General features: G+C 40.7%; 1 protein-coding gene across 4 annotated transcripts in view; it reads right to left on the bottom strand.

Moving 5' to 3' along the window:
• The window catches only part of snx25 (sorting nexin 25), a 277,191-nt gene that overhangs the window by 31,957 nt on the left and 218,402 nt on the right, over nucleotides 1-26,832 (bottom strand). For 3 of the 4 annotated variants that reach the window (XM_073048142.1, XM_073048141.1, XM_073048140.1), the window contains exons 13-17: nucleotides 20,043-20,180; nucleotides 14,090-14,203; nucleotides 11,176-11,340; nucleotides 8,456-8,573; nucleotides 673-739 (exon numbers count right to left, since the gene is read on the bottom strand). In XM_073048142.1, coding sequence (XP_072904243.1) covers nucleotides 673-739; nucleotides 8,456-8,573; nucleotides 11,176-11,340; nucleotides 14,090-14,203; nucleotides 20,043-20,180 — 602 coding nt within the window. The remainder of the gene's footprint in view (nucleotides 1-672; nucleotides 740-8,455; nucleotides 8,574-11,175; nucleotides 11,341-14,089; nucleotides 14,204-20,042; nucleotides 20,181-26,832) is intronic. The other variant, XM_073048143.1, reaches the window with a different exon arrangement.

Raw genomic sequence — 26,832 nt, 5'->3', positions numbered from 1 at the left:
TGTACATACCAGCTGTGTGGTGAAAAAGGCACAGCAGCACCTCTTACACCTCAGACGGTTGAAGAAGTTTGGATGGCCTCCCAAATTCTAAGAACTTTCTATAGGGGCACAATTGAGAGCATTCTGATTAGCTGCATCACTGCCTGGTATGGGAACTGTACCTCCCTTAATCGCACACATTTTGACAATAAATTTACTTTGAACCTATCACCTCCCAGCTTCTCAGATCATTCCCACTTCCCTCCCCCAACCTAACTATCTTCGCCCCTCTCACCTGCATTCACCTATCACCCATCAGCTATTGCTCTTTCCCATCATCCCACTCTTTTATTCAGGACTCTGTCTTCTTTCTTTCCGATCTTAATGAATGGTCTCAGTCTGAAATGTCAACTGTTCATTTCCCTCCATAGATGCTGCCTGACTTGCCGAGTTCCTCCAGCATTTTGTGTGTTGCTCAAGCCCAGTATCTGCTGTCTTTCTTGTGTTACCTCTTCTGCCTCACCTACTGAGTGTTTCCACACATTCTGTCTGTATTTCAGATTTCCAGCACCTGTAAATTTTTGATTTACAGGGCACAGAATTGTTCATGAATACACGAGTTGTACATCATATTCTTGCAGAGGAGCAACTGTGGAAGGAAGGAGGGAAGGGTAGGGGAGTAATGCTACTTACTTGTTGATTGTCCTTCCAAATGTAACTTGCACTAGAGCAATAAGTGTCTTCCTGACCCATTTGAACACTGAAACAGAAATGAATAAGATGAAACATATTGAAATACTAAATCACAAGTATTTTGATTTCATCCCCAAAAATGTTGGAGCAAATTTTTAAAAATACTACACAATTGGAACAGATGCACAATCCCCTAGATTACAAATCGAACAAATACCTTTGATTTTTAACAGGAATAAACCCAGATCAATGGCAGGAAGTGACCTTTGACCGTTGACCAAACCAATCTTTAAGATATTTTGATGTCAAGTACAGAACATAGACAGGGTATTTTGTTCTTCCAAAAAAAGAACAAAAAATAAATCAGATTACCACAGGGAATTGTTTTTAAGATTCTGCAATAATTTTACCTAGCCATTTAATTGTTGTAACACCATCAGCCCAGAAAAGTCAAAAAATGAACCAAGAACTTGTCTTATGAAGGTAGGTTGAGCAAGCTAGGGCTTTTACTTTTTGGACTGAAGGAGGATGACTTGATAGAGGTGGATAAGGGGTATGATCAAGTGAATAACCAAAACTTTTCCCGGGGGGTAATGGGGGGGCATAATTTAAAGGTGATTGGAGGAAAGCATTTGGGGGAAGTCAGAGGCAAGTTTTTTTTCTTCGCACAGAGTGGCGGGTGCAAGGAGTGCCTTGCCAGGGGTGGTGGTAGAGGTAAATATATTAGGGACATTGAATAAACTCTTAGATCGGCACATGGATGATAAAAAAAAATGGAAGGCTATGTAGGAGGAACGGGTTAGATTGACCTTAGAGTAGGTTGAAAGATTGGCACAACATTGAGGATTGAATGGCCTACAGAGTGCTGTAGTGCTCCATGATCTCATTTCAAATCTATGATACAGTCTCCAAGCAAATATGGTACCACAGGTTGGTAAATCAATCTCAAATAACCTGGAATACCCACATCTGATTTCCATTTCATACTAATGCATAATACATAAACTCTAAATGCTAGGACACAGAGGATGCATTGCTTTAATTGATGCACACATATAAATGATGGCACAGCTAATACTGGACGGGGAACAGCTAGGATGGGATAGGATCAAATGATCAGGAGGCAGTTTTATAGAGCAAACCAGAATTCAGCAAAGGTGCAAGGGGGAGAAAGAAGAGGATAGACGGGAAAGAATAGGGCCCATTAAGGGCCAAATTGGCAATTAGTGCACGGAGCTAGGAGTGTAGGTGGTGTATTCAATACATCTCATCTGTATTCACTGAGAAGGAGTTGAAGAACTGAGGAAATTGGTGGCAAAATTGTAGAATATACAGTGTTAAGTAGATAGAGGTATTAGATGTCCTGCCATGCACAGAGGTGGGTAAAGATAGATAGATAGATAGATAGATAGATACTTTATTCATCCCCATGGGGAAATTCAACTTTTTTCCAATGTCCCATACACTTGTTGTAGCAAAACTAATTACATACAATACTTAACTCAGTAAAAAAATATGATATGCATCTAAATCACTATCTCAAAAAGCATTAATAATAGCTTTTAAAAAGTTCTTAAGTCCTGGCGGTAGAATTGTAAAGCCTAATGGCATTGGGGAGTATTGACCTCTTCATCCTGTCTGAGGAGCATTGCATCGATAGTAACCTGTCGCTGAAACTGCTTCTCTGTCTCTGGATGGTGCTATGTAGAGGATGTTCAGAGTTATCCATAATTGACCGTAGCCTACTCAGCGCCCTTCGCTCAGCTACCGATGTTAAACTCTCCAGTACTTTGCACAAGAGCCAGTGCCTGATGAAATGTATCCCAGGCTAATATGAGAGGTATGGGAGGAGATTGCTGGGGCCTTGCAGAGATTTTTAAATCCCCAGTGGCCAAAGGTGAAGTGCTGGATGATGGAAGGATGGCAAATGAAGTTCCTTTATTCAAGATGAACAGCCGCGATAAGCCAAGTAATTAGAATGGTAGGGAATTCACTGGGAAAAATAATCTGAGGGCAGAATTAAATAATAATTGAAAAGAATGGACTTATTCAAAGACAGGCAGCATGGTTTTATTAGTGGGAGATCATGTCTGACTAATTTGTTTGAATTTTACAAGGAGATAACAAAATATATTGATGATGGCACATGCATTTCAGTAAGGCCTTTGACAAAGTCCATATGGGACATTGATCCAAAAGGTTACAGCCCCGGAGATCTAAGTTGCCAAACTGGATCCAAAATAGGCTTTGTAATAGGAAGAAGTGGTGATGATGAAGGGTTATGTTTGTAAATGAAATCCCGTGACCCATGCTACATCACTGATTGTATGTGCCTGTATACTGCCAGGAAACTGTGCCATTGATTGGTGGACATTGTCACTCAGGGTCTAGGACTAGACATGTTTTCTCTCCCCCAGAGTGAATATGTTTCTTTGCTTGATATTTTGAATTATGTTACTCACTATTTTGAATGTTTTGCACCTTGGCCCCACAGTCACGTTCAACTATATCTATGTATAGTGTGAATGATAATTAAACTTGATTTGATTTTAATTGATGCTATGACCCTTACTTATTGTTTTGTACATTAGCGATAAGAATATGCATGTAGAGGTACGTTTGTAGATTGGAGACATTGTTGAAAGGGGGTTTAAATCACAGATTACAGGATGATATCTATTAGCTGGTAAAATACGCAAAGCAACAGCAGACAGAATTTATTTGTGATAAGATCAAGGTAACGCTCTATGGGAGAACTGCAAAGCCAAGATATGCATGGTAGTGAACGTTAGTGCCTTGGAAGGTACTGAAGATCAGAGGGGCCTTGATGTACAAATCTAAGGATCCCTGACAGTGGCAGCAAAGGTGGATAAGGTGATGACAAAAGCATAGAAGACATTTGCCTTCAGAATCCAGGCATACAACATACATTAAATGCAGTGAGGCTATTGTATAGCCTTATATAACTAGGCTACAGCTGGAATACCGTGTCCAGTTCTCACCTCCACGCTATAGGAAGGATGTATTACATTGGGGAGGGTGCAGAGGATGTTCACTAGAATATTAGCTAGGATTGAGATTTCCTGTTTAAAAGGAAAATTGAAAAGTCTGGATTTTTCTTTGGAATGGATGGGCTGAGTGGGGAACAAATATAAATATACATAATTTTGAGAGGTATCGATGGGGTAGATCATGACATTCTCTCTAGAATTAGAAGGCAAAGATAGGGAGTAAAGAATTTAGAGGATCTAAGGAAGAGAGAGATCGCCATCTGCCCAAGTGGGGAGTGAAAGCAGATATTCTCAAAACATTTAAATATCTAGCCAAGACCCATATAATCATTGAGAAACATGGCACAGACACAAGCCTCAAGGTCCAATTCGCCCATGCCAACCAAGATGCCAGTTTACACTAATCCCATTCACCTGTATTCCCCTAAACCTTTCAAATCCATGTGTGGTCAAGACTCCAGTTGGAGCCTTTTTATAGAAGGTCATATCCTACTGTAAGGCAACAACAACAGCCCACAATGCCCCAAGTGTGATGATGGAAACAACAATTTGTACAGCTTAACGTGATGTCCCAACTGTTGTACTCAGTGCCCTGGCTAATGAAGGCAAGCATGCCATAAACCTTCTTCACCATCTTGTCTTGCTGGGCTGGCACTTTCAGGGGTACTTGTACCCCTAGATCTCTGTTCCATAATCCTCCTCAGAGCCCTGTCATTCACTGGGAATGTCTGGACCTGGCTTAACTTCCCAAGATACGAGGGGTGATTGATAAGTTTGTGGCCTTAGGTAGAAGGAGTCAATTTTAGAAAACCTAGCACATTTATTTTTCAACATAGTCTCCTCCTACATTTACACACTTAGTCCAACGGTCGTGGAGCATACGGATCTTGGACCTCCAGAAAGTGTCCACAGCATGGGTGATTGATAAGTTCGTGCCTAAGGCAGAAGGAGATGAGTTATACAGCTCTCATTACATGCACATGCAGTTCTACTCTTTGAGTGATTATGCAGAAAGTCTGAAGTTAATAACTCAAATCCTTCTACCTTATGCCACAAACTTATCAATCACCCTGATGAGTTATTAACTTCAAACTTTCTGCATAATCACTCAAAGAGTAGAACTGCATGTGTATGTAATGAGAACTGTATAACTCATCTCCTTCTACCTTAGGCTACGTACTTATCAATCACCCTGATGAGTTATTAACTTCAAACTTTCTGCATAATCACTCAAAGAGTAGAACTGCATGTGTATGTAATGAGAACTGTATAACTCATCTCCTTCTACCTTAGGCTACGAACTTATCAATCACCTATGCTGTGGCTACTTTCCTGAGGTCTAAGATCCGTATGCTCTACGACCGCTGGACTAAGTGTGCAAATGTAGGAGGGGACTATGCTGAAAAATAAATGTGCTAGGTTTTCTAAAATTGACTCCTTCTACCTTAGGCCATGAACTTATCAATCACCCCTTGTACATCACTTTGTACTTGTCTGAGTTAAATTCCATGTAGCTTTCCTTTGCCCATTTTCCCATGTGATCAATATCTAGTTGAACTTTAGACAGCCCTCTGCAATGTCTACTCTATCACCAATTTCAGTATCATTCAGAAACTTACTAATCATGCCACTTGCAATATCATCTGAATCACAAGTATATATAATAAACACCAGGGGTCCCATCATTGATCCCTGTGGAACATCATGTGTCTCAGGCTTCCAATCTGAACAACAACCCTCCACTACCACCTTCTGACCCCACCCACCAAGCACATTTTGTATCCAATTGGCTAGCTCACATTGAATCCTCATGTGTTGTAAGTACTTAAATTGCCAAGATATAGAAGGCTATGAACCAAGGGATGGTGAAAGGGATAAATGTAGATTGGCTACTTGATTGTCACAATGGCTATGCTGGGTTTAAGGGCATAAATGTGACTGAGTGTGAGGCTTTGGTTCAGGATTATAGTTGGAAGCATAGAGAGGAGGAGAAAGCATAGAGACTGAAAAAGAAAAATGGGGTATAACCTTAATGACAAAAAAAGAAACATCATTCTTGTTCAGAGTGGGAGGCAAGGAAAAGCTGAGGAATGGGGAGCAGGGTGGTGGTTGTGGGTGAGCAGGTGAAGGAAATCTTGGAACAATGAAGCCAGAGGTGTCCTTTGCTCTGCAGGATGACCTCAGAAGAATGGAAGAGGGTTCATCATTCTGGATATGGTCCAAAGAAATGGATATGCATTTTCAAGTTTGCAGTCCCTTGGCATGAGAGCGCAAAAGTGGAACTGGGAGGGGGAGGGGAAGGTTAGGGGTGTGACTAAACACACCGATGGATACAGGATTGTCTTGTAAATATAACCATATAACAATTACAGCACGGAAACAGGTCATCTCGGCCCTTCTAGTCTGTGCTGAACGCTTTAACCTAGTCCCACTGACACGCACTCAGCCCATAACTCTCCATTCCTTTCCCGTCCATATACCTATCCAATTTTACTTTAAATGACAGTACCGAACCTGCCTCTACCACTTCTACCGGAAGCTCGTTCCACACAGCTACCACTCTCTGAATAAAGAAGTTCCCCCTCGTGTTACCCCTAAACTTTTGCCCCCAACTCTCAACTCGTGTCCTCTTGTTTGAATCTCCTCTGCTCTCAATAGAAAAAGCCTACCCATGTCAACTCTACCTATCCCCCTCATAATTTTAAATACCTCTATCAAGTCCCCCCTCAACCTTCTATGCTCCAAAGAATAAAGACCTAACTTGTTCAACCTTTCCCTGTAACTTAGGTGCTGAAGTGCAGGTAACATTCTAGTAAAATAGGGGCAGGACCATCTACAAATACTTTTCAGAATTGCCTTTTCAAAGTTATCTGGTGTTTCTACAAATAGCAAGTCCTATCACCATTGTTTATTGGTGATAGGAATAAATTGCACAACTAACAAAAGGTTTGAAAGTCTTTTATGAAGAAAAAGGAGAATAGCTCATTGGAAGCTGATCACATTTTTTCTTTTTTCTTCCCCATGTATGTAGAAAGTGTCCAGAATACTTTTACATCACAAGTAGTCATATTGGCCTCAGTGTGGGCTTCAGTTTATAAATTAGGCAGACACTTTCTTGTGATCAAATTAGCCACCCAGGAAAAATGATGGTCTGCCTCTTAAAATGATAGGATACAATTGTGTGGATTTACTGTGCCATTTCAGAGGACAAGAGTTATTAGTTTATAATTATTAACAGGATGTTGGTGCCTGCGTATAGCCAAAATTTGTATCTACTGTCAGCCACCCACCCCTTGAACAAGGTGGTGGTGAGCTGCATTTAACGACCACAATCCTTCTGGTGAAGATACACCTATTCTGCTGTTGAGGAGAGTGCTTCGGGACTTAAGTAAAGGAAATGTATTTCTGAGTCAGGATGGAGTGTGACTTGGTAGACAATCAGGTGTTGCTCCCATGTGCCCAATGCCCTTGTCTCTCTTGGTGGTTCAGTCTGTGTGTTTTCAAAGAGAAGCTAGAGCAGTAGTTTTGGCAAGTAAGATTATTCATTTGCAGCCAGTATGCATGAAGCTGTCAGAGTGAGCATTGTCACGTACTGGGCTGGTTGTGACTAACCCAACGAGGGTAGAGGGCAGGGAAGTAAATGGTCACCATAAAATTGACAAATGAAGAAGAGTGCCAACTTAATCTCTTCAATGAGGTGAGGATAAATGACCTTTACACCTTTATGATCATTTTACAAACTAAAATAACATCACACTTAACAATAGATAGTACTGGAACATGTCACAGGAGCACATAACCCCTTCACAGAAGGCGAGGCACATTTTTGCAGATTTAACCACATTCTTCAGTGTTATATAAAGTGTGCAGATGTGTCTACGCCAACATACTTTAATTTTTCCACCGCACTACAACAGCAACTGTTTGCTTTAGTTCAATACTAAGACCTGTTTTAAGCTGTGTCTGTTGTTGTCTTTGAAGAGGTAAGAATTCGTGATATTTCCAGTCTGACAAGCAATGGAAATACTCAGAAATACTCCATTACAGATACATTGCCTGCTTCTCTATGGGAACTGTACTTTTTTCCATTGATGCTGCTTGACCTGCTGAGTTCCTCCAGCATTTTGTTTGCGTTAATTCAATTCAATATCGCGTTTGCATCAATCCTAATTACCCCAAGTCATCAAATAAAATTTGTACTATTGAATGACTTTGCTTTCTTAATGATTGATTCAATGATTGAATATTTTTTAGTTGGCAAAATCATATGATTGCCATGAGCACTAAAATTCAACTGATTATTAAAATTTGTGTGAATACAAAGGCTGGTGTATTTAAAAAGCCAATAAATTGTAAAAATAAAAACTGACACTGCTCATAACACCATATGCTGGGAAATTCCATTATGGCCAGTTGATTGAGTCCGAATAATAATGCTTACAAAGACAAACACTTACAGGAAAATGTGTTTCATATTTGCTGTATATGTTTTAACTTACTTAAATCTTTATCATTCTTATTACATTTCTCCTCTCTCTCTCCAAGCCCTGTAAAATATTATTTCTGGGCATTATTCTAAAGCATAAGCCTAGATTAGACTGCAGAGAAGTCTGAACTTGCATGTTCTTCTTAATACAGCTGAAAGTGCAACCACTATGCCAAACTGGATCTTTCATTCCAATACGATCTAGTAAATTATAGCATTTCTGAAAACATCATGAACTTCATTCCGAACACTGACATGAAGGAGGAAATATGAAAAGCTGACTTACTTCCCCTGAGCTCAAAGATTTCTCCAATGAGCATGAAACAAGGTTCAGCAAGGGAGTCTCTTTTGCAGTCAACCTCATCTCCATAGTCTGAGAGATCACTGTCCTCCTCAATCTCCTCCTGAGTACAACAGTGGGAAAATAACACAAGGAACTGTGAGATAAGTGAGCTAAGAAGCCGAGGAGACAGCTTGAGGAACTGAGAGTGTGGGGAGGAAAAATAAAGGTGGTCACTTTGTGCAAGGAACTCATATTGAGGAATAAGCCCAGCTAGCATTCTAGGTCATTGAATGAAAGGATTCAGATTAAATTTCATCAGTGATTACTAAGTTTTACCAATAATTACAAAGCCTGCTTCTCATGGCAGCCATCATTGAGCCTCTAAAAAACTTGGTATTAATTCAAAAGCAATGTGCATATTGGGAACAATTTATTAATTTATTGTGGTCTGGGTATTATCAGCAAGGCCAGAGTGAGTGACTATTATTGGAGAATAAGGTTACATAGTTATGGTTACACAGCAAACAATGCAACTTTATTCTCCAAGAGCAAAACAACAGTGTGGGAGTAGATTATAAGGGCTACTGAGTTTTTTTTCCCTGTCTCAGGTACAAAGGGACAGGTTTTTGGCTCAGCGGCCTAGGGTAACAGGGAGAGAATACTTTGAGGTCTTGGCGCAGAAAATTATAGTTTAACCCGAGATTTGGGAATAAGTGCTGGACTTTATTGGGGCTTTTGTGCGCGGACTCTTAGCCTTCTTTCTCTGTGTGAGACCCTATGGGTCTCAAAGGGGGGATTATATTGGAGAATAAAGGTGCATTGTTTGCTGTGTAACTAAAACTATGTAACCAGCCTTGTGTTTGCTATTTGCTATGTATCCAATTTATTAGCCAGAATGAAATCTCTGTATTGTCTCTGTACTATTGAACACATCAGTGCCTTAAGAATGTAGCTAGCCTTAAGAAAGTAGCTAACAGTGAGAAACCAGCCTTATATTTACTATGTATTCAACTTATTAGCCAGAATGTAATCTCTGTATTGTCTCTGTACTATTGAACACATCAGTGCCTTGAGAATGTAGCTAACAGTGAAAGTAAGCAAGTAGAGATAACGGTGGTAGACGGGATCGTGGAGTGGTGTGATGGTATGGGGACCAGTCAAAGCCAGGAAGGGGAACCCGTGTTCCAAGGAGTAGACTAGACCAAGTATGGGCTATGGAGTGGTGTGATGGTATGGGGCCCAGTCAAGGCCGGGAAGGGGGACACGTGTTCCAAGGAGTAGACTAGAGCAAGTATGGGCTACTGAGCAGAAATATTGGTGGCGAACGGAGAAGCTAATGTGCTGGTGATAAGCGTTGCAAGTGGATAGGGTATGCTAATGTAACTGAGATAGGAGACGGGGTATGCTAATGCGACTAAGATAAGAAATTACTATAAAGAATACTGTGAACTAGGGCTCGGCAGACAATTGGTGACACACTCATTAAATGTCTCAGCTTTTGTTTGCAAATAAAGGCTTAAACTCCTCGAAGAATCTTCTGCGTCTCCTGGTTATTTCAAGGAACCACGACACTATTGGTTGCCATGAAGTTGGTGGGTCAACATGCCAGTTTCCATCCTGTATGACACTTTGAATTTACATGCCTTAGAGGTGGTGATGAACAGATCTTTGAGGGAAGGTGCTCGCACAGAGCTGTTGGATAGGGAGCTGTAGGATTTAGACACAGTGAATGTGGAGCTGGCATGTGTCTTGAGAAACTTTCGGGTAGCAGTGATTGCAGGAACCGCTGTTCTTGTCCTCTCGCAGGTGGGGGATGTGCATTTGCCATGTACTGTCAAAGTAGCCTTGGCAAGTTACTTGCAACAATTACAATAATGTGCATTTACACAATGACTTTATGATAAAGTAAAATTTACCCATTATGAGAGAAGTAATCAGAAAAGAACAGAAGACAAGTGGAAGGGATATTAGGAGGGATGAACAATGGCTGAAACAGAGCTGGGTTTAAAAAGAGCCTTAAAGAGGATGAGGAAGGTAAAGAGGTAGAGTAAGGTCTGAGCTGAGGTTTGGCTGATTTAAGTGTCAGTCCAGACTGAAAAGGTCAGGGTGGTGGCGAAGGATGGGCCAGTGTTCAGCTCGCTGCTCAGTGAGGTTTACTTGTCTCTGTGCTGAACAGAGGTTGTGGCCTGAAACTAATGGGGTCCTGGATCAGCTGTGACTGGCTTCATGGTTATAAACTCATTTTCATGAACTTTAGTTCTGAATGTTATTTGCTTACTTTTTTATTGTTTTCACGATTTTTTTTCACATTGGGTGTTTGATGGTCTTTTTTAATGGGCTCTATTGGGTCTCTTTTAAGGCTGTATATGGCATACGTTCTTAAATGTACTTTGAACTTTGAGCTAGAGAGCCAGAATAACCACAGAGTGCAGGGGGCTCATTGAGGTATGTGGTTAAAACAGAAAGGTTAGTGTAGGTGAAATGCTAAGGGGTCAGTGGGAGGATTATGGTTTGCGGCTGTTGAGGAGCTGGGGTAGTTGTGGAAATTATAAAGATGGCATATTACAGAGTACTTATACATAGAGGAAAATCAATTTGTACTTAGATTCAGAAAGAGCGACATACATCATTAATTTTAGCAATTATGGTTTCTGCAGTGATTGAAAAACCCATTTCTTCAAAAAGCAAGTGAAATAAATTAAACAAAGAAGTTTCATTGATACCTCTTGATGAGAGAAGAAATCTCCGGGAAGCCTCTCAAGAAAGGAAGACAGTGAAAAAGTTGACTTCTTCCCTTGCACATCAACAACTTTAAGGTACTCTGGCGAGGGGCTTAGAAAACCATAAAGTGCCTCACTCTGGCAAAGTTTCTCATCTGTCAGAAGTTTCTGAAAGAGGGAAGTTCACATGATAGGTTTGTATCAACAAAAATGCAGGACCAGCAAACATGTAGTTGTCTCTGGGAATCAGCCACTGAATTTTAAAATAGCTATGAATCCAAATATCAGGAAGAGATAATCAACATTGAAGTTCCAAACCACAGTGACTCATATTCACAGATAACAAACAGGTACACAAAGTTCTTTGATTTTGCAGCTTTAAGCTGACTTTTAAATGGATACAGGGACATTAAAGACTGGTTTACCATAGCAACTGGTATCGTATTTAAATATTTACTGCAATGGACAGCAAAAAACCTCTGTTTTTAACTTCCTCTATTGATCCTGGTCCTTTTCCTAACTCGGATGTACAACATGATTATGATGCCCAGCTTGACCAGTAATATTCAGATCATTTCAATAATCATGATTTGAAGGCACACCATCATGGTAATATACCTGTGAGGTACACATCTGCATCCTCTTAGGCTGTAATTCTTGCTGTATAACAGCATTAAAGAGAAGCCAGCTACTTCATGTTAAGAATGGAGGGCGAAAAATATCTGTGGGATAAACTATAATCAAGAGGCTCTTCTGAGCTTCATTTATCACATTCAGTTAAATGTGCCATTTGCAATAACAACCTAACCATCTGCTGGGAGGCAGCCTGCAAGTTTTACACATTTCAGCGCCAATATTGCATGCTCACAATGCTTGGCAGAACAACACTAAACACAACAGACAACAAAATAACAACAGTAAATTAGGACCCTTTTCTCCCTTCCTTCTATGCACCTACCCATACAAACAGTTTTCCAACCCCAGGTCAGCTCTCTGAGACCCCAGAGGTTTCACAAGCAAAGGGCCTCCAACTTCTCCAGTAGACTTCAGACTTGAAGGCGCATGGCATCGGCCATCGGGCTTCAACTTCCGGAGTTACAATCAACCTTCAGGCTTCAATCTTCAATACTGACCACAGAATTAGTCAATGATGAGACTTTGAGTTCCAGGTCCTGAACACCAGACTTGCCGATAACAGAATCCCAAGCTTCTAGCTTTGAAATCCGAACATTCTGACTTGAGTCACCAGGTTTTGTTCCCCACTACTGCCCCTGCCCCCAGCTCACAAGACCATCAGATTCAGGGATCCGCTGACCTGGGGGGACTTGCTCACCACCAGGCCTCATCACTTCTAGTCCTCAACCACAGTACCTGCCAGTCCAATATCCATGGATGTCTTTATTCACACGTCCATGTTACTGGCCTTCAAGCATGGAGCAGAGGCCTAGATTCTGGATGTCCTTCATCACACATCCACGTCGCTAGCCTTCGAATACGGAGTGGGGGCCTGGACTCCAGAGGCCCTTCATCACATGTCACACCTTTGGCCTTCGAATGCGGAGCGTGGAGCAGAAGCAAGACTGTGGCCTGACCTCTAACTCCCCAACAACCCTGATGCCAAATCCCAACCTGGCCCGTAACTCCCCTCCCTATTCCCAAAACCATCGCTGCCAAACTGGAAAAAAAAACAACCAAATCTGAGTCATGACCTCAACATAGCCTGTAGCTTGATACCATCCTGACCAGAAGTCAAGATAAAATGAGAGCATATTCAGCGTAATATTTTTTCATTGCAATTTGAATCTATTCTGGGCCAAACAGGGGACAGAAAGGTAGAAAATTCATGAAATGAGTTTATTATATCTAATCAAATTTAAAAAATTTAATTTGATACTGTAGCCAAACTTTGACAAGAATATTCCAAGGAAAATATCTGAGTGGCTGTGAATTCCCTTACCGAACACTCCCCTTAGAGCAGGGGTTCCCCACCTATGGTCCACGGACCCCTTGGTTAATGGTACGGCTCCATGGCATAAAAAAGGTTGGGAATCCCTCCCTTAGTGAAAGGCCATATAAAGAAAGGCTTATTAAGCATATCAGAAGCCCTTCTATCACCTCTTTTCTAGAGCAACCTTTGCCAAAGGATTACTGAAAAATAAAACTAAATAGGTAAATCCTGAATAACTTGGCTGTTTGCATACAGTACTGTATATCCAGGAGGCATATGAACTTCAAATTGGAAAAGATATACAAAGTGACTGACCAAGTCAATTAGTCAAAGAACATCTATTGCTACAAAGGACAAGCAAGAAATATTGCAAGGGATTTATTGTTGAAAATATGCACCTGGTTATTTTCTGAATAAAGCTTCCAATTATTACGTTGCTTCAATGATGCAAATTGTTTTAACAACACTGCAAGTATCTGAGTTATGATCTTAGAATTCCCTTTCATTGGAAAGGAGCAACAAGAAAGCATGGCTGTGAAAAGAAAGTTATCTTTGTAATTACTACCAAGGTAAGAAAAGAGCATTCCTGGCAGATAGGTGAGTGATCAAAGGGACCCTTTTCCACTGCTTGGAAGAATAAGCAAACACCAGTTTGGATTATTGATCTTTTCCACTTTCTACTGATTCCTTCTGTGAAAGGTTACATACCTACCTACTTTTTTCTTCCCCCTTTCCACTGATTCTAGCTGGCTTGTTATTTTTAACTTATTCTGCTTGCGTTTCAGATTTCAATAATATGCAGTTTTCACTGTTGTATGTAACAGAAGTTATAGTTGCTCTGAAGATGGAAACTACACATAACTTTATAATAAATGAACAATTTCATAATGTATAGATGACCTACTTTTGAATTACCATCAACAGTCAATTTAACATGTCTGGAGCTACATTTTTAATGAATTTTCTTACCTGTAAAAAATTATTCAGCTGATTTTTGGACTTGTCTAGGAACTTCTGATCAATGGATTTAAAAGGCAATTTACTTATAGATGGTAGCTGTGCCTTTTTTAACATTGGAAAACACTGAAAAACAAAGTCAAATGTTGTCTGTGTTAACAATGTTCTGTTATTGCAAGGATGATGCTTTTGGAACTGTATCAATCAGTTTGTTTTTCAGATCGCATTACACGGTTCAGTTATCTTGATTAGAACTTACAGAGAACTGGAACCCATACAGTGATAGTAAATAGACTATTCAGTATCACTGTACACATGGAAACAATAGCCACAACATACAGAGAAAACAAAGCTCTTCCTTTATAATTCCTATCTCAAGCTCACTCTCGTGCGTACGTGTATATGGAAGTTATTCAGTCTCAGGTTAGTTCTAGAAAGGTAACAAGATTGATAACTCAAGAAAAGGGTCCTTAAAAATGCTCCAAAAATTCCCTAAAATGAGGCATCAAAGGCATTACCCTGAACTGTGAAAAGGAGTGAACAGATTTCAAAATAGTAAATCCAACACAATGCTCCAAACAAAATCACTGCAGCGGAACAAATTAACAAAAATCACTCATTCTGGATGAATTTCAGAAAGTTATCCACAGACAAGATTAAGACATGAGAGAGAGAGTCTTAATAGAGTGATTAAACTGAAAACCTTGTAATTATCTGAGCTTTGATAGAGAATTGTTGGCTTTTTCTGTGGGCAGTCTAGTCAAATATTTAGCCCTTGGCTAACTGCAATTTTTATTATTAAGTATGCAATTGTGCCCATTAAGCACGTGATTTCAATAATTTTTGCATTTTATTGGCTTGTGTCCTTAACCTCATTGTGTCTGTTGTTACATTGACAGATTTACCATTGATTCCTACTTACTGGATATCTTTTACAGGTTTGCTTAGCATGGGTGAAAATGCCAGGTTTTGGCAACATTGTAAAGCAACACCATCTGGAGAGACAGATTCGCAAAGTCAGCTCCCTTTACATGATTAAAAGAAAGGGAATCAAATCAGTAATGAACAGTACTTACTGAGTTCTACGCTCAAAGAGAAAGCATCATGAAGCCCCATTCTCGATGGAGAGTGGGGAAAGCTCGTCGCATTGTGGTATTATCCACCTAATTTCCATATGGTTTAAAGTTAAAAAAGGAACTTGCAGGAAGAATCTGCTGAAACAGAAACCTCGGATAGTTGAAAGCTAGTTTACAATTCACGGGAGGAGATGGAGGTTGATAAGCCTTGCCAAAACTGACATGCAAAAGGGAATGATTCACATCAGAGCCTGGCAGCCCAAGCCTATGTGACAGGAATACATTGAAGAAACAGCATTGATAGCCTGTCAGCCAGGAGAACACAGCCTAGGAAGCTAGTCAGGAACTAATCAAGCATTTGATTATGTGCTTGTAAAGAATCGAGATAGAGCAGGGGGATGAACATCTAATGTACATTTCATTGTTTCTATTGTATTTCTTTGTTCTACTGTGAATATCTGCAAGAAAATAAATCTTAGAGTAACATATGGTGACAAATACATACTTTGATAATAAATTTACTTTGAACCTTGACCTATACCGCAGTCAGAAATTGACCGAATAAATCTGACTCAAGGAAATATGGTCTGGAGGTTTGGACTAAAACTGTCTACAATCTAAGTTAGGGTTCTAAAGCTAAGCAGTTTCAGTAAATTGCACCAAGGTGATAATATTTGCAAATAACAATGGAGAAACTTTTTTTTAATGGGATCATAATTATGTGTCTTGTTTTAAATTGTAAATCTGAACTCCTAACTGGCACAGAAGTGTTCCAACACCACACATTCTCAGCAATTTCAAAATCTTGACATGTATTCACTTGGGGATGGAAGGTTGAAGCATGATCTAATTGAGGTGTATGAAGGGACAGCAGAACTGCAAGAGAAGATCCAGGCAGTAGAAATGAGATGCTTCGGAAGGCTCCTCGGCATCTCCTATGTCTCAAACAACGAAGTACGAAGAACCATCACCCAGCACATGATCGCGTGGATAGCCAGAGGCTTTTTCCAGGGCTGAAATGACTAACATCAAGGGGCATGGTTTTAAGGTCCTTGGAAGAAGGTACAAGGGGGACGTCAGAGGTAAGTTTTTCACATAGAGAGTGGTTGGTGCCTGGAATGCATCACCAAAGAAGGTAATAGAGGCGGACACAATAGGGTCTTTTAAGAGACTCTTAGGTACACGGAGCTTAGTAAAATAGAGGGCTATGTGGTAGGGAAATTCTACGCAGCTTCTAGAGTAGGATACATGATTGTTGTAACATTGTGGGCTGAATGGCCTGTAATGTGCTGTAGATTTTCTAGGTTTCTACATGAGACACTACGTAGATCTACTCTCCACAGTAAAGAGGAGGAAATTGAGATGGTATGGCCACATCACAAGAGCAAGTGGACTCTCAAAGACCATTCCTTAGGGAACGGTGCAGGGGAAAAGAAAAAGGAAGAGATGGTCAGACGTTGCAGAGTAGACTGGAGAGAGGTTAGTGCAAACCAGGCACTCACCCACAACCGTGAGAGATGGAGGCAACTGGTACAACTGGAGGCAACTTGTTTTGTCTTGTTTTAAACAAGACAAAAAAACTGTCTTGTTTGCACAGACAGTACAGAACAACAGAGCAAGATTAAGGTGCTGAATGCCCTGCTCTAATTCCTTCTGCTCACAAAAAGTACAAGTTTTATTAGTACTCATATCAATAGGACATCAAGTTGTGTACATCTCTGAGATGGAATAAGAGGAATTACTCAAATTATCTGTATCATATCAACATATAGTGTTACATATGGAGAATTTAGTTTAGGCTACGAGCAGTTAGGTCATAGCTGGAATACTATATATAGTGACAGTCACATTATGGGAAGGACAAGATAACTGGAAACAACACAGGAGTATACACACACATATATATACACACACACACACATACATATATGCATAGAACTAGGGTACCTAAGACTTTTGCACAGTACTGTATTTGTCAACATGGAGCAGAGAGCAAGTTTATTAATCTGGCGAGCAAAGGATGTTGGGACTAGTGAGGGTGAAGCACCATGGGAGGGGTGGCAGAGGAGCGCCGGGGTGGGGGTTGGCACAGGTGCAGACACACCCAGCCCTCAGACACCATGGAATGACACTTGATTACAAACAATTGGTTTATTGATCATTACAAAAAGTCTCTCTGGTGCTTCCTGCTCCCTCCTCTCGCCCTCCCCCTTTTCCCAACCACTTGCCCCCTCTTCCTGCCCCCTTCCCACTCTCAGTCCACACTTTTGACTCATATCAGAATCAGGTTTATCATGAAATTCAATTTTTTTTCTTGTGGCAATACAGTGAAATACATAAAATTGCTACAGTACTGTGCAAAAGTCTTAGGCACCTTAGCGCTATATATAAAAGCCCTAGACCTTTGCACTGTAGTGTAGTTCAGGAACAAAGACAGCTAAGGAAAGGTTTAAAATTGAGGCCTAAACAGGTGAAGCAGATAGAATTGCTCCCTTCATCAACTAGGTAGACTTAGTAGGGGAGATTTGGGGCAGGGTTGGATATCTGGAATTCACTGTCTGTTGGAAGCAGAAACTTCCATCACAATATAGAAGTAATAGAGAACTACAGAATGAGTGCAGGCAAAATGGATCAGCTTAATAGCATTTTGTCTGGCATGGTTATGATGAAATGACTGGCCTCTTTCTGATCCACAACCTTCTGCAATTCTATGCCTGGTTGGAATCACTGTTCATGTCACCTACAGCAAAAGCCATGAACTAGCACACTGCATTTCGCATGCATGCAAAGATAGACGCTAGACTGAAAATTACATAGCTCAATGTAAATCTAGCAGTAAATGGGGCATGCATTTACAATATTAGGAAAATAACAATTTAAATTTGCCCAGAATATTACAATTATCAAGCCGAAGAACTGTTCTTCAAATGTACAGAAATATCCTGGGGCACTTCAGAAATAAGTAGAAGTATTATAGACATTGAAACAAAGCAACAGCTTAGAGAAGTTTATTAAAATCTTCTTTGAACACATGATTTTTGCAGAGGCTATGTAAAAGAACACAATATTAGGAAGATGTTGAATTAGCTTAGAAAAGGATTTTTAAAGAATTCTAGAAACATTGAAATATTTATCAACAAAGATAGAGTAAATGTTCAGCATGCCAGCACCACAGGAAGGTCACATTTTGCCACTGTTAGATGGGGTTGGAGAGTATTGTTTAATGAAAGAAAAAGGCTATTTGATTTCTGGGGACAAAGATTTTGAAAATAACAATCTCCAGTCATCTTGGATCTCCCTGCCCTTCAGGCCCTTACATAGATGGAGAATGTTTTGTGTCAGGTTTGAGGTTAAGACTTTTCAAACACTCTTTTTCTTCCTCTTTGATGTCTGCCTTCAATGAGAGGTGGTTTCCTGAAATATGAAAAAGCTGCTGAGATAAAGGAGAGCTGGGTTGTACAGCAGGGCAGATTGGAGACTGGGGAGAGAAAATAGATCATCCTCTTCTCCTTCAGCAGTCTCTTGGGATCAACTGTAACTTGTTCCATTCCAGTTTAATGAGTGGTTTAAGGCTCAGCCATACGTAGGGTAGGAGACATTTAATGGTCAGACAGGAGGACGCTTTGGGAGATGTTGTGTTCAAGGTTGCAACCTCTCCCAACACTCACCACAATCTTTCTGACTGCAATGGAACTAATAGCATAGCCCTTCACTCAGAGCTCGCTTCCACTCTAGACCAAGATAATGCCAACTGAGTAGTACACACACAAAACTCATGTTAGTGTATTTTTGGAGTTCTGAGCTCCAAATCTTTGTTGGCTTGGAGAATTGGTTTTGCACAATATTTATAACACAAAGGTCATCTACCAATCTATGCTTGCTGCACAACCCCCACTCTCTATTTCAGGAACCATCTCTCAATTGAGACAAACATCAAACATGAAGAACATCTGAAGATTTAAACCTCAAACCAGGCACAATATTCATGGTCAGTAGCAGCAATCCCTGTACCCCTCTAAAATATGGACTAGCTGCATAAGGAGTAAGGCAAGGATTTACAAGATAACTAGAGACTAGGCTCAACTGCATGAGGGTGCACCCAGACACATACAACTCAGAAGGTCCCAGACAGGTGCTTTCTCCAGCTCCTCCCCAATGTCCACCAACTCATCCCCTTTGATTCTTTTCAATCTAAATCCTCGCTGTTCCAAAAATCTTTTTTTCATGACGTGGGGAGAGCATGAAGTCTGATTGTATAGTCATCTGTACCAAATCTCACCTGGAAAACTGAGAAATAATGTAGCACTTACAAAGAAAGTCACTTACAGCTTTGTGTAAGTGTTCAGATCCACTCCAACTTAACTTGAATGGAAAATGTAGCTGCACTTATAACCTCTAAAACGGTTGACTGGGGCTATTATAACAGAAAATGGGTTGTACCCAATTTGTCTGAAGGAGCCTGTCATATTGTTCTACCTTACTGGAGTGAGATAACACATTTGAAATAAATGCTTTACACTTAACAAGGAGAACTTCATGAGACAGGACATCAAGATGAGTAGTACACAGGCAAAAAAAAACCACTACCTTAAAAAGTGAATGGATTCATAGTCATTAACTCTGTCGATGCAATGTGGACAGTATGTTAGAAATAAGGACAATATAATATTAGAAGCATCTGCTCTCTCTTACTTCTTAAGTAATCTCTTACATTTATGATTTGAGAACTCCACAAGCAATGACATTTCTTCAAGCATTGGGAATATAATGGTACAGGAATGATACTTTTGAGCTTGCCAAGTTGCATGCATGACAATGAAAATCTTAATTTTGCACCCACCCAAGATCAGAACACATCAATGCCAACAAGGAAAGTCAGATACAGGTACCTCACAGAGTTTCCTATGTAGTGTGTGGAACTCGCTGAGCTTCCTAACAACCATCCAGCCGTTATTTTCAGGATCAGGTAGATTCAGCTGCACCGTGATTGAATAGCAGGACATTTGCTCACCATTCTCTTCCACAATCTGCCCAAAGAAATAGACAACAAAGAGTCTGACTCAATATAAAGCCATCCCACAGACCTACAGCAGCACGAGTCTGTACCAAATCAGTGAATGAATCTTGATGGCCTGGTATCAGCACCTCCAATGAGGCCCATTGTTTTCCACCATTAACACTTGGGTAGCATCCACATATGTGCTTCCAAACCCAGGAGGCAGAAACTTGCTGGGTGAAAGATAGTGCTGCTCCTGTTATTTAAAAAAAAGATGCTGGAAATACTCAGCAGGTCAGGCAGCAGCCATGGAAAGAGAAACAGGGCCAGTGCTTCAAGTCCAAGACTCTTTCACAGATGCTGATACAACAGTGTACAGATGTTGCAGTCTGGAGCAACCTTCAATCTGCTGCAGGAATTCAAACTGACCCTTGTGTTGCTCTGGCTTCCAGATGCTGCCCGACTTGCTGAGTGTTCCCAGTATTTTTAAATTTTATTTCACATTTCTCTCAAGCCCTTTTTGATATTAATTTATTGTACTGCACATGTAGGTTCCATGTAGACCAATAGCAGGGCCTAGTTTGCTGGGACTTCCAAGCATTCTGCTGGGATAATCATTTCATGGTCTGATCGGCTGTGGGTCTGAAGATCTGACTGACTTCACCAAGGATTCTACTACTTTACACTTTACTCACTTTAGACTTATGCACAGCTCTAATGCCATATTTGCTGATGACACCACTACCGTAGGCCAATTCAAAGGTGGTGATGAATCACCATATAGGAATGAGAATAAAAACCTAGCTGAGTGGTGCCATAACAACAACCTCCTATTCAATGTCAGCAAGACCAAGGAGATGATTACTGACTTCAGGAGCAATAAAACAGATCCAAGAGCCAGTCCTCATTGGGGAATCAGAGGTGATAGTAACTTTAAATTCCTCAGTGTTATCATTTCAGAATACCTGTCCTGGGCCCAGCATGTAGGTGCCATTATGAAGACAGCAGAGCAGTGTCTCTACTGCCTTAGAAATTTGCAAAGATTCAGCATGACATCTAAAACTTTGACAAACTTCTATAGATGTATGGTGGGGAGTATATTGACTGGCTGCATCATAACCTGGCATGGAAACACCAATGCCCTTGAATGGAAAATCCTATAGAACATAGTGGATATGGCCCAGTCCATCATGGGTAAACTCCTCCTCACCATTGATTACATCTACACTGAGTCCTGTCACAGGAAAGCAGCATCCATCATCAGGGACACCAGCCACTCTCTTCTCACGGTTGCCATCAGGAAGAAGATACAGGAACTTCAGGACCCACACCATCAGGTTCAGGAACAGTTATTACCCCTCAACCATCAGGCTCTTGAACTAGAGGGGATAGCTTCACTCAACTTCACTTGCCCCATCACTGAATTGCTCCCACAACCTATGGAGTCACGTTCAGGGAATCTTCATCTCATGCTCTCACTATTCATCCACTCTGTGGTCTGGCATTGTTTCTATCATGGTTATTGGATTTATTGTGTATGCCTGCAAAAATATGAATCTCAGAGTTGTATATGGTTGTATACATGTACTTGATAATAAATTTACTTTGAAGTTTTTGAACTTTGAACATCTGGAGGAATAACAAAAGGAAGAAGGAAATCATACTATTTTGTATAAAAATTACTGTAGACTAATGCTTTTAAATGAGCATTTTATGATATTTTAGACCTTTTTAACTAATAGAATGACATTCTATTGTAACAAAAATATAAAAATATTTAACATTTTTTAACATGTTGACGGAAAGCAAAACCAAACTTCCAGCTTCGCCTTCTGTCTAAACCTTCGAGGTCATTTAAAGAATGAGGCCTTCGCACTTCACTACCTGGTGCTCAGTGGCTGATGAGAAGTTGTAACTCGATGAAGGCCATTGCGACTAGACCTTCACGGGTAAAGCACTTTCCACGGAGCGTTGTTACAGGAAAGCAGCATCCATCATCAGGGATGGATGATATCAAAGACAAGGTTGGATAGATTTGAGCATAGTAGGGGAATTAAGGATTATAGGGAAAAGGCAGATAGGTGGAGAGGAGTCCATGGCCGGATCAGACATACTCTTATAGAATGTGGGAGCAGGGTCGATTGGGCCAGATGGCCTACTCCTGCTCCTATTTCTTATGTTCTTATGCAAGGCTATTAATGCAACAGCAAATGGGAAAGGATTGCAGGCAGCACCTCTGGGTGCCGGCCAGGCCAACAAAATGATTACCTGTGCAAGCCTGTTCTGCCCATGCACTGCTTCATTCCTTACATAACAAAACATTATATATGAAGAACATTATATATCATTTTTATAAATGACCTGGATGAGGAAGTGGAGGGATGGGTTAATAAATTTGCTGATGACACAAAGGTTGGAGGTGTTGTGAATAGTGTGGAGGGCTGCCAGAAGTTACAGCCAGACATTGATAAGATGCAAAACTGGGCTGAGAAATGGCAGATGGAGTTCATCTCAGATAAATGTGAGGTGGTTCATTTTGGTAGGTCAAATATGATGGCAGAATATAGTATCAATGGTAAGACTCTTGGCAGTGTGGAGATCAGAGGGATCTTGGGGTCCAAGTCCACAGGACACTCAAAGCTGCTGCACAGATTGACTCTGTGGTTAAGAGAGCATACGGTGCACTGACCTTCATCAATCATGGGATTGAGTTCAGGAGCCAAGGGGTAATGTTGCAGCTATATAGGGTCCTGGTCAGACCCCACTTGGAGTACTGTGCTCAGTTCTGGTCACCTCTCTACAGGAAGGATGTGGAGACCATAGAAAGGGTGCAGAGGAGATTTACAAGGATGATGCCCAGATTGGGGAGCATGCCTTATGAGAATAGGTTGAGAGAACTCAGCCTTTTTTCCTTGGAGCAACGGAGGCTTAGAGGTGACCAGATGCAATAGACTCCTGAACAGGTATGTGGAGCTCAGAAAAATAGAGGGCTATGGGTAACCGTAGGTAATTTCTAAGGTAAGGACATGTTCGGCACAGTTTTGTGGGACAAAGTGCCTGTATTGTACTGTAGGTTTTTCTATGTTTCTAAGAGACACAAAGTAAGAAATGATTCAAAGTCAGTGATGTCAGGTTCAAAGTAAACAATGATTTTCCCTAGAATGGAGCAATTTACCTTGAATTTAATTAACTCCTGAACTTTCAAAGTCAAACGGGACAGGTTCTACAAGAAAGGAGCTGGTAATCCGCTGGCTTGCTCAAATGTTACTGAAAAAATTACCAATTCCTCTCGTGACCTGCTAATTTTACATATAATAGGTATGCCTAAGGAAATCAGATATTCAAGGAAATTCATTGGGTTCCAGCCAAATGCTCAGAGCACTCCTGCAATACACACGGCAAAACAGAATCATTAACTTTGCCTTTGTTCCACCCTTTCCCTCTCCTACCTCACTGTTACTTAGATAAACTTGTTTTCTCTCTTGTTCAGTTATGACTAAGGGACTTTGATCTGAAATATTATCTGAAATTCTCTCACCATAATTGCTGCTTGTGGGTTATTCCAGCATTTCTATTCCCTCTTCCCCCACCTCACCCCCCCATGATTCCATCATCTCCATTTTCACTGGCTGCATTTACATCATGTGCTTCTGAAGTACAGATACTTTGGGAATTAAGGAACAACTGGCAAATAAAGAAGCATCGAAGTCCCATGAGCAGCAACGAGATTCTGTAAATGACGAGATTATTCTTTTAGCAACATCATTAAAGAAGTGGCAGAAATCATTGAAGGGGGTTGTTAATTGAACTCCAAACAACAGTAATGATCCTAGGATGGAATTCAGCTGGACATTAGAGACACAAAAAAAGGCATAACTGTAATCCAGAGTGACGTTGATCTATATATAGCTTAGCCAAGCCAAACTGGTAACAATACTGTGAAGGATGTATTCCTGGAGCATGTCTGCAATTTATTTTCAGACTAATATCTCAAGGAAGTGACTCTAGAACAGTCTACCTGGGAATGGGCAATGAAAAACAAATAATTAACAAACTTGCGCGTGGTCACTTGGTGAAGAACAGCCGAGACATGATGCAGCTGTTCGTTCAGCTGGAGAGTGAAGCAGTACTATCAGAAACTGGGGCTCTGAATCTACACATAATAAGCTACAAAGCCGTTCAGCCCACATTGGCCCTGATAAATTGGGGAATTTATTGCATGGATGGTAGATAATACTTAAAGAATATACAAATAGCAACAATTATCCAAACTTGTCTGGCACAATAATAAGAAAGAAAGCTGACCTTTGGCTGATAAAGGAAATTCAGGATAGTATTAGTTTATCAAAGGAGTATATAAATGCATCAGACCAAAGATTAGAAATTTTCAATTCAGCAAAGGAGGACAAAGACTGATTGAGTGAGTAAAATGGAATATGAGAATAAGCTTGTAGGAATTATTTTAGAAAACAGCAGAAGCTGCTATAAATGTCAGTGAAAACAAATGTGGATCCAGTACAGTTAGAAACATAGAAAACCTACAGCACAATACAGGCCCTTCAGCCCACAAAGTTGTGCCCAACATGTCCCCACCTTATTAATTACTAGGCTTACCCATAGCCCTCTATTTTTCTAAGCTCCAGGTACCTATCCAAAAGTCCCTTAAAAGACCCTATCGTATCTGCCTCCACCACCGTTGTCGGCAGCCCATTCCATGCACTCACCACTCTCTGTGTAAAAACCTTACCCCTGACATCTCCTCTGTACCTACTCCCAAGCACCTTAAACCTGTGCCCTCTTGTGGCAGCCATTTCAGCCCTGTGAAAAAGCCTCTGGCTATCCAAACGATCAATACTTCTCATCATCTTATACACCTCTATCAGGTCACCTCACATCCTTCATCGCTCCAAGGAGAAAAGGCCAAGTTCACTCAACATATTCTCATAATGCATGCTCCCCAATCCAGGCAACATCCTTGTAAATCTTCTCTGCACCAGAACTGAGCACAGTACTCCAAATTGAGTCTGACCAGGGTCCTATATAGCTGCAACATTACCTCTTGGCTCCTAAATTCAATTCCATGATTGATTAAGGCCAATATACCATATGCCTTCTTAACCACAGAGTCAACATGTACAGCTGCTTTGAGTGTCCTATGGGCTCGAACCCCAAGATCCCTCTGATCCTCCACACTGCCAAGAGTCTTACCATTAATACTATATTCTGCCATCATATTTGACCTACCAAAATGAACCACTTCACACTTATCTGGGTTGAACTCCATCTGCCACTTTTCAGCCCAGTTTTGCATCCTATCAATGTCCCACTGTAACCCCTAACAGCCCTCCACACTATCCACAACCCCCCCTCCAACCTTGGTGTCATCAGCAAACTTACTAACTCATCCCTCCACTTCCTCATCCAGGTCAGTTGTAAAAAATGACAACGGGAGAAATTATAATTGGGAATTAAGAAACAGTAGAACCTTAAAAATATTCTTTGGTTTTGTCTTCTTATAGAAGGATACAAATAATCTCCCAGAAATGTAAGGAGGCCAAAGGTCTAGACACAGAGAGAAACTGAAAGAGATCAGTATTAATAAAACAGTGCAAATTATTGGGGTGACATGCTGACAAATCGTCAGGAATTTATAACCTACAGTGCATATAACAACATGGAAGGAAGAGAGTTAGAAACAATGAGAGTGTACTAATGGTCATTTTCCAAGATTCTTTTGACTCTGGAACTCCTTCTACAGATTGGTGGGTGGCAGAGAAAACCCTCTATGTAAAATAGAATGACAAAAAAAAAGGGGACAAAATTATAAGCCTAATGGTAGGAGTGGAGAATGGGTTGAAATCTAATATAAAAGATGCAATAGCAGAACACTGGGAAAGTACAAACATGATTGGACCACGTCAGCCTGGGTTTATGAAAGGGAAACTCTAAGTAATTTTAATACCTATGGAGGTGGTGCACTTGAACTTTCAAAAAGTCCCTTTGACTATGTCCTAACAAGACATAAAATTGCTCAAAATTAAAGTAGAGGGTCTTTTGCATCACACGGAGGCATGAAGCGAGAATCAGCTAACAAACAGGTACAGAGAATAAGAATAGATGGAACATTTTTGTAGGTGGCAGGCAGTGACTAGTGGGGCACTGAAGGGATCAGGAGAATATACTGTATATTGATGAGTTGAGTGCTGAAAGCAAGCATTCAAGTGCAGTAGACAGTTAAGGAGGCAGTAGTGTGTTAGCTTTCGTTTATAACAGGATTTAAGTAGGGAAACATGCATGTATAGCTACAGATGGGCTAGGCCTTGTTGAGATCCCATGTGGAGTTTTGTGCACAGTTTATTTCTTGTTGCCTGAAGAAAGATATTCTTGCCTTGGAGGGAGTGCAACAAAGGCTTGCCATACTGATTCCTGGGGTGGAACACAAGGTTAGATTGGGACAAAAAGGTCTATATTGACTGGGGCTTGAAAGAATGAGATGGCATTTCATAGAAAACTATAAAATTCTAACTGTGCTAAAGAGGCTAGATACAGGTGGGGTGCTCCCAATAGCTGCAGAGTCTAGATCAAGGGGGCACAACCTTTAAAAGGATGATTTTTTTTTTCATCTGAAAATGGTGAAACCAAGAATTCTGAAGAGAAGGCAGCGGAGGGAAAGTTATTTAAAT

This window comes from Hemitrygon akajei, chromosome 6 (assembly GCF_048418815.1).
Source record: "Hemitrygon akajei chromosome 6, sHemAka1.3, whole genome shotgun sequence".
NCBI lineage: Eukaryota > Metazoa > Chordata > Chondrichthyes > Myliobatiformes > Dasyatidae > Hemitrygon > Hemitrygon akajei.
This window is presented reverse-complemented; position numbering and strand designations above follow the sequence as displayed.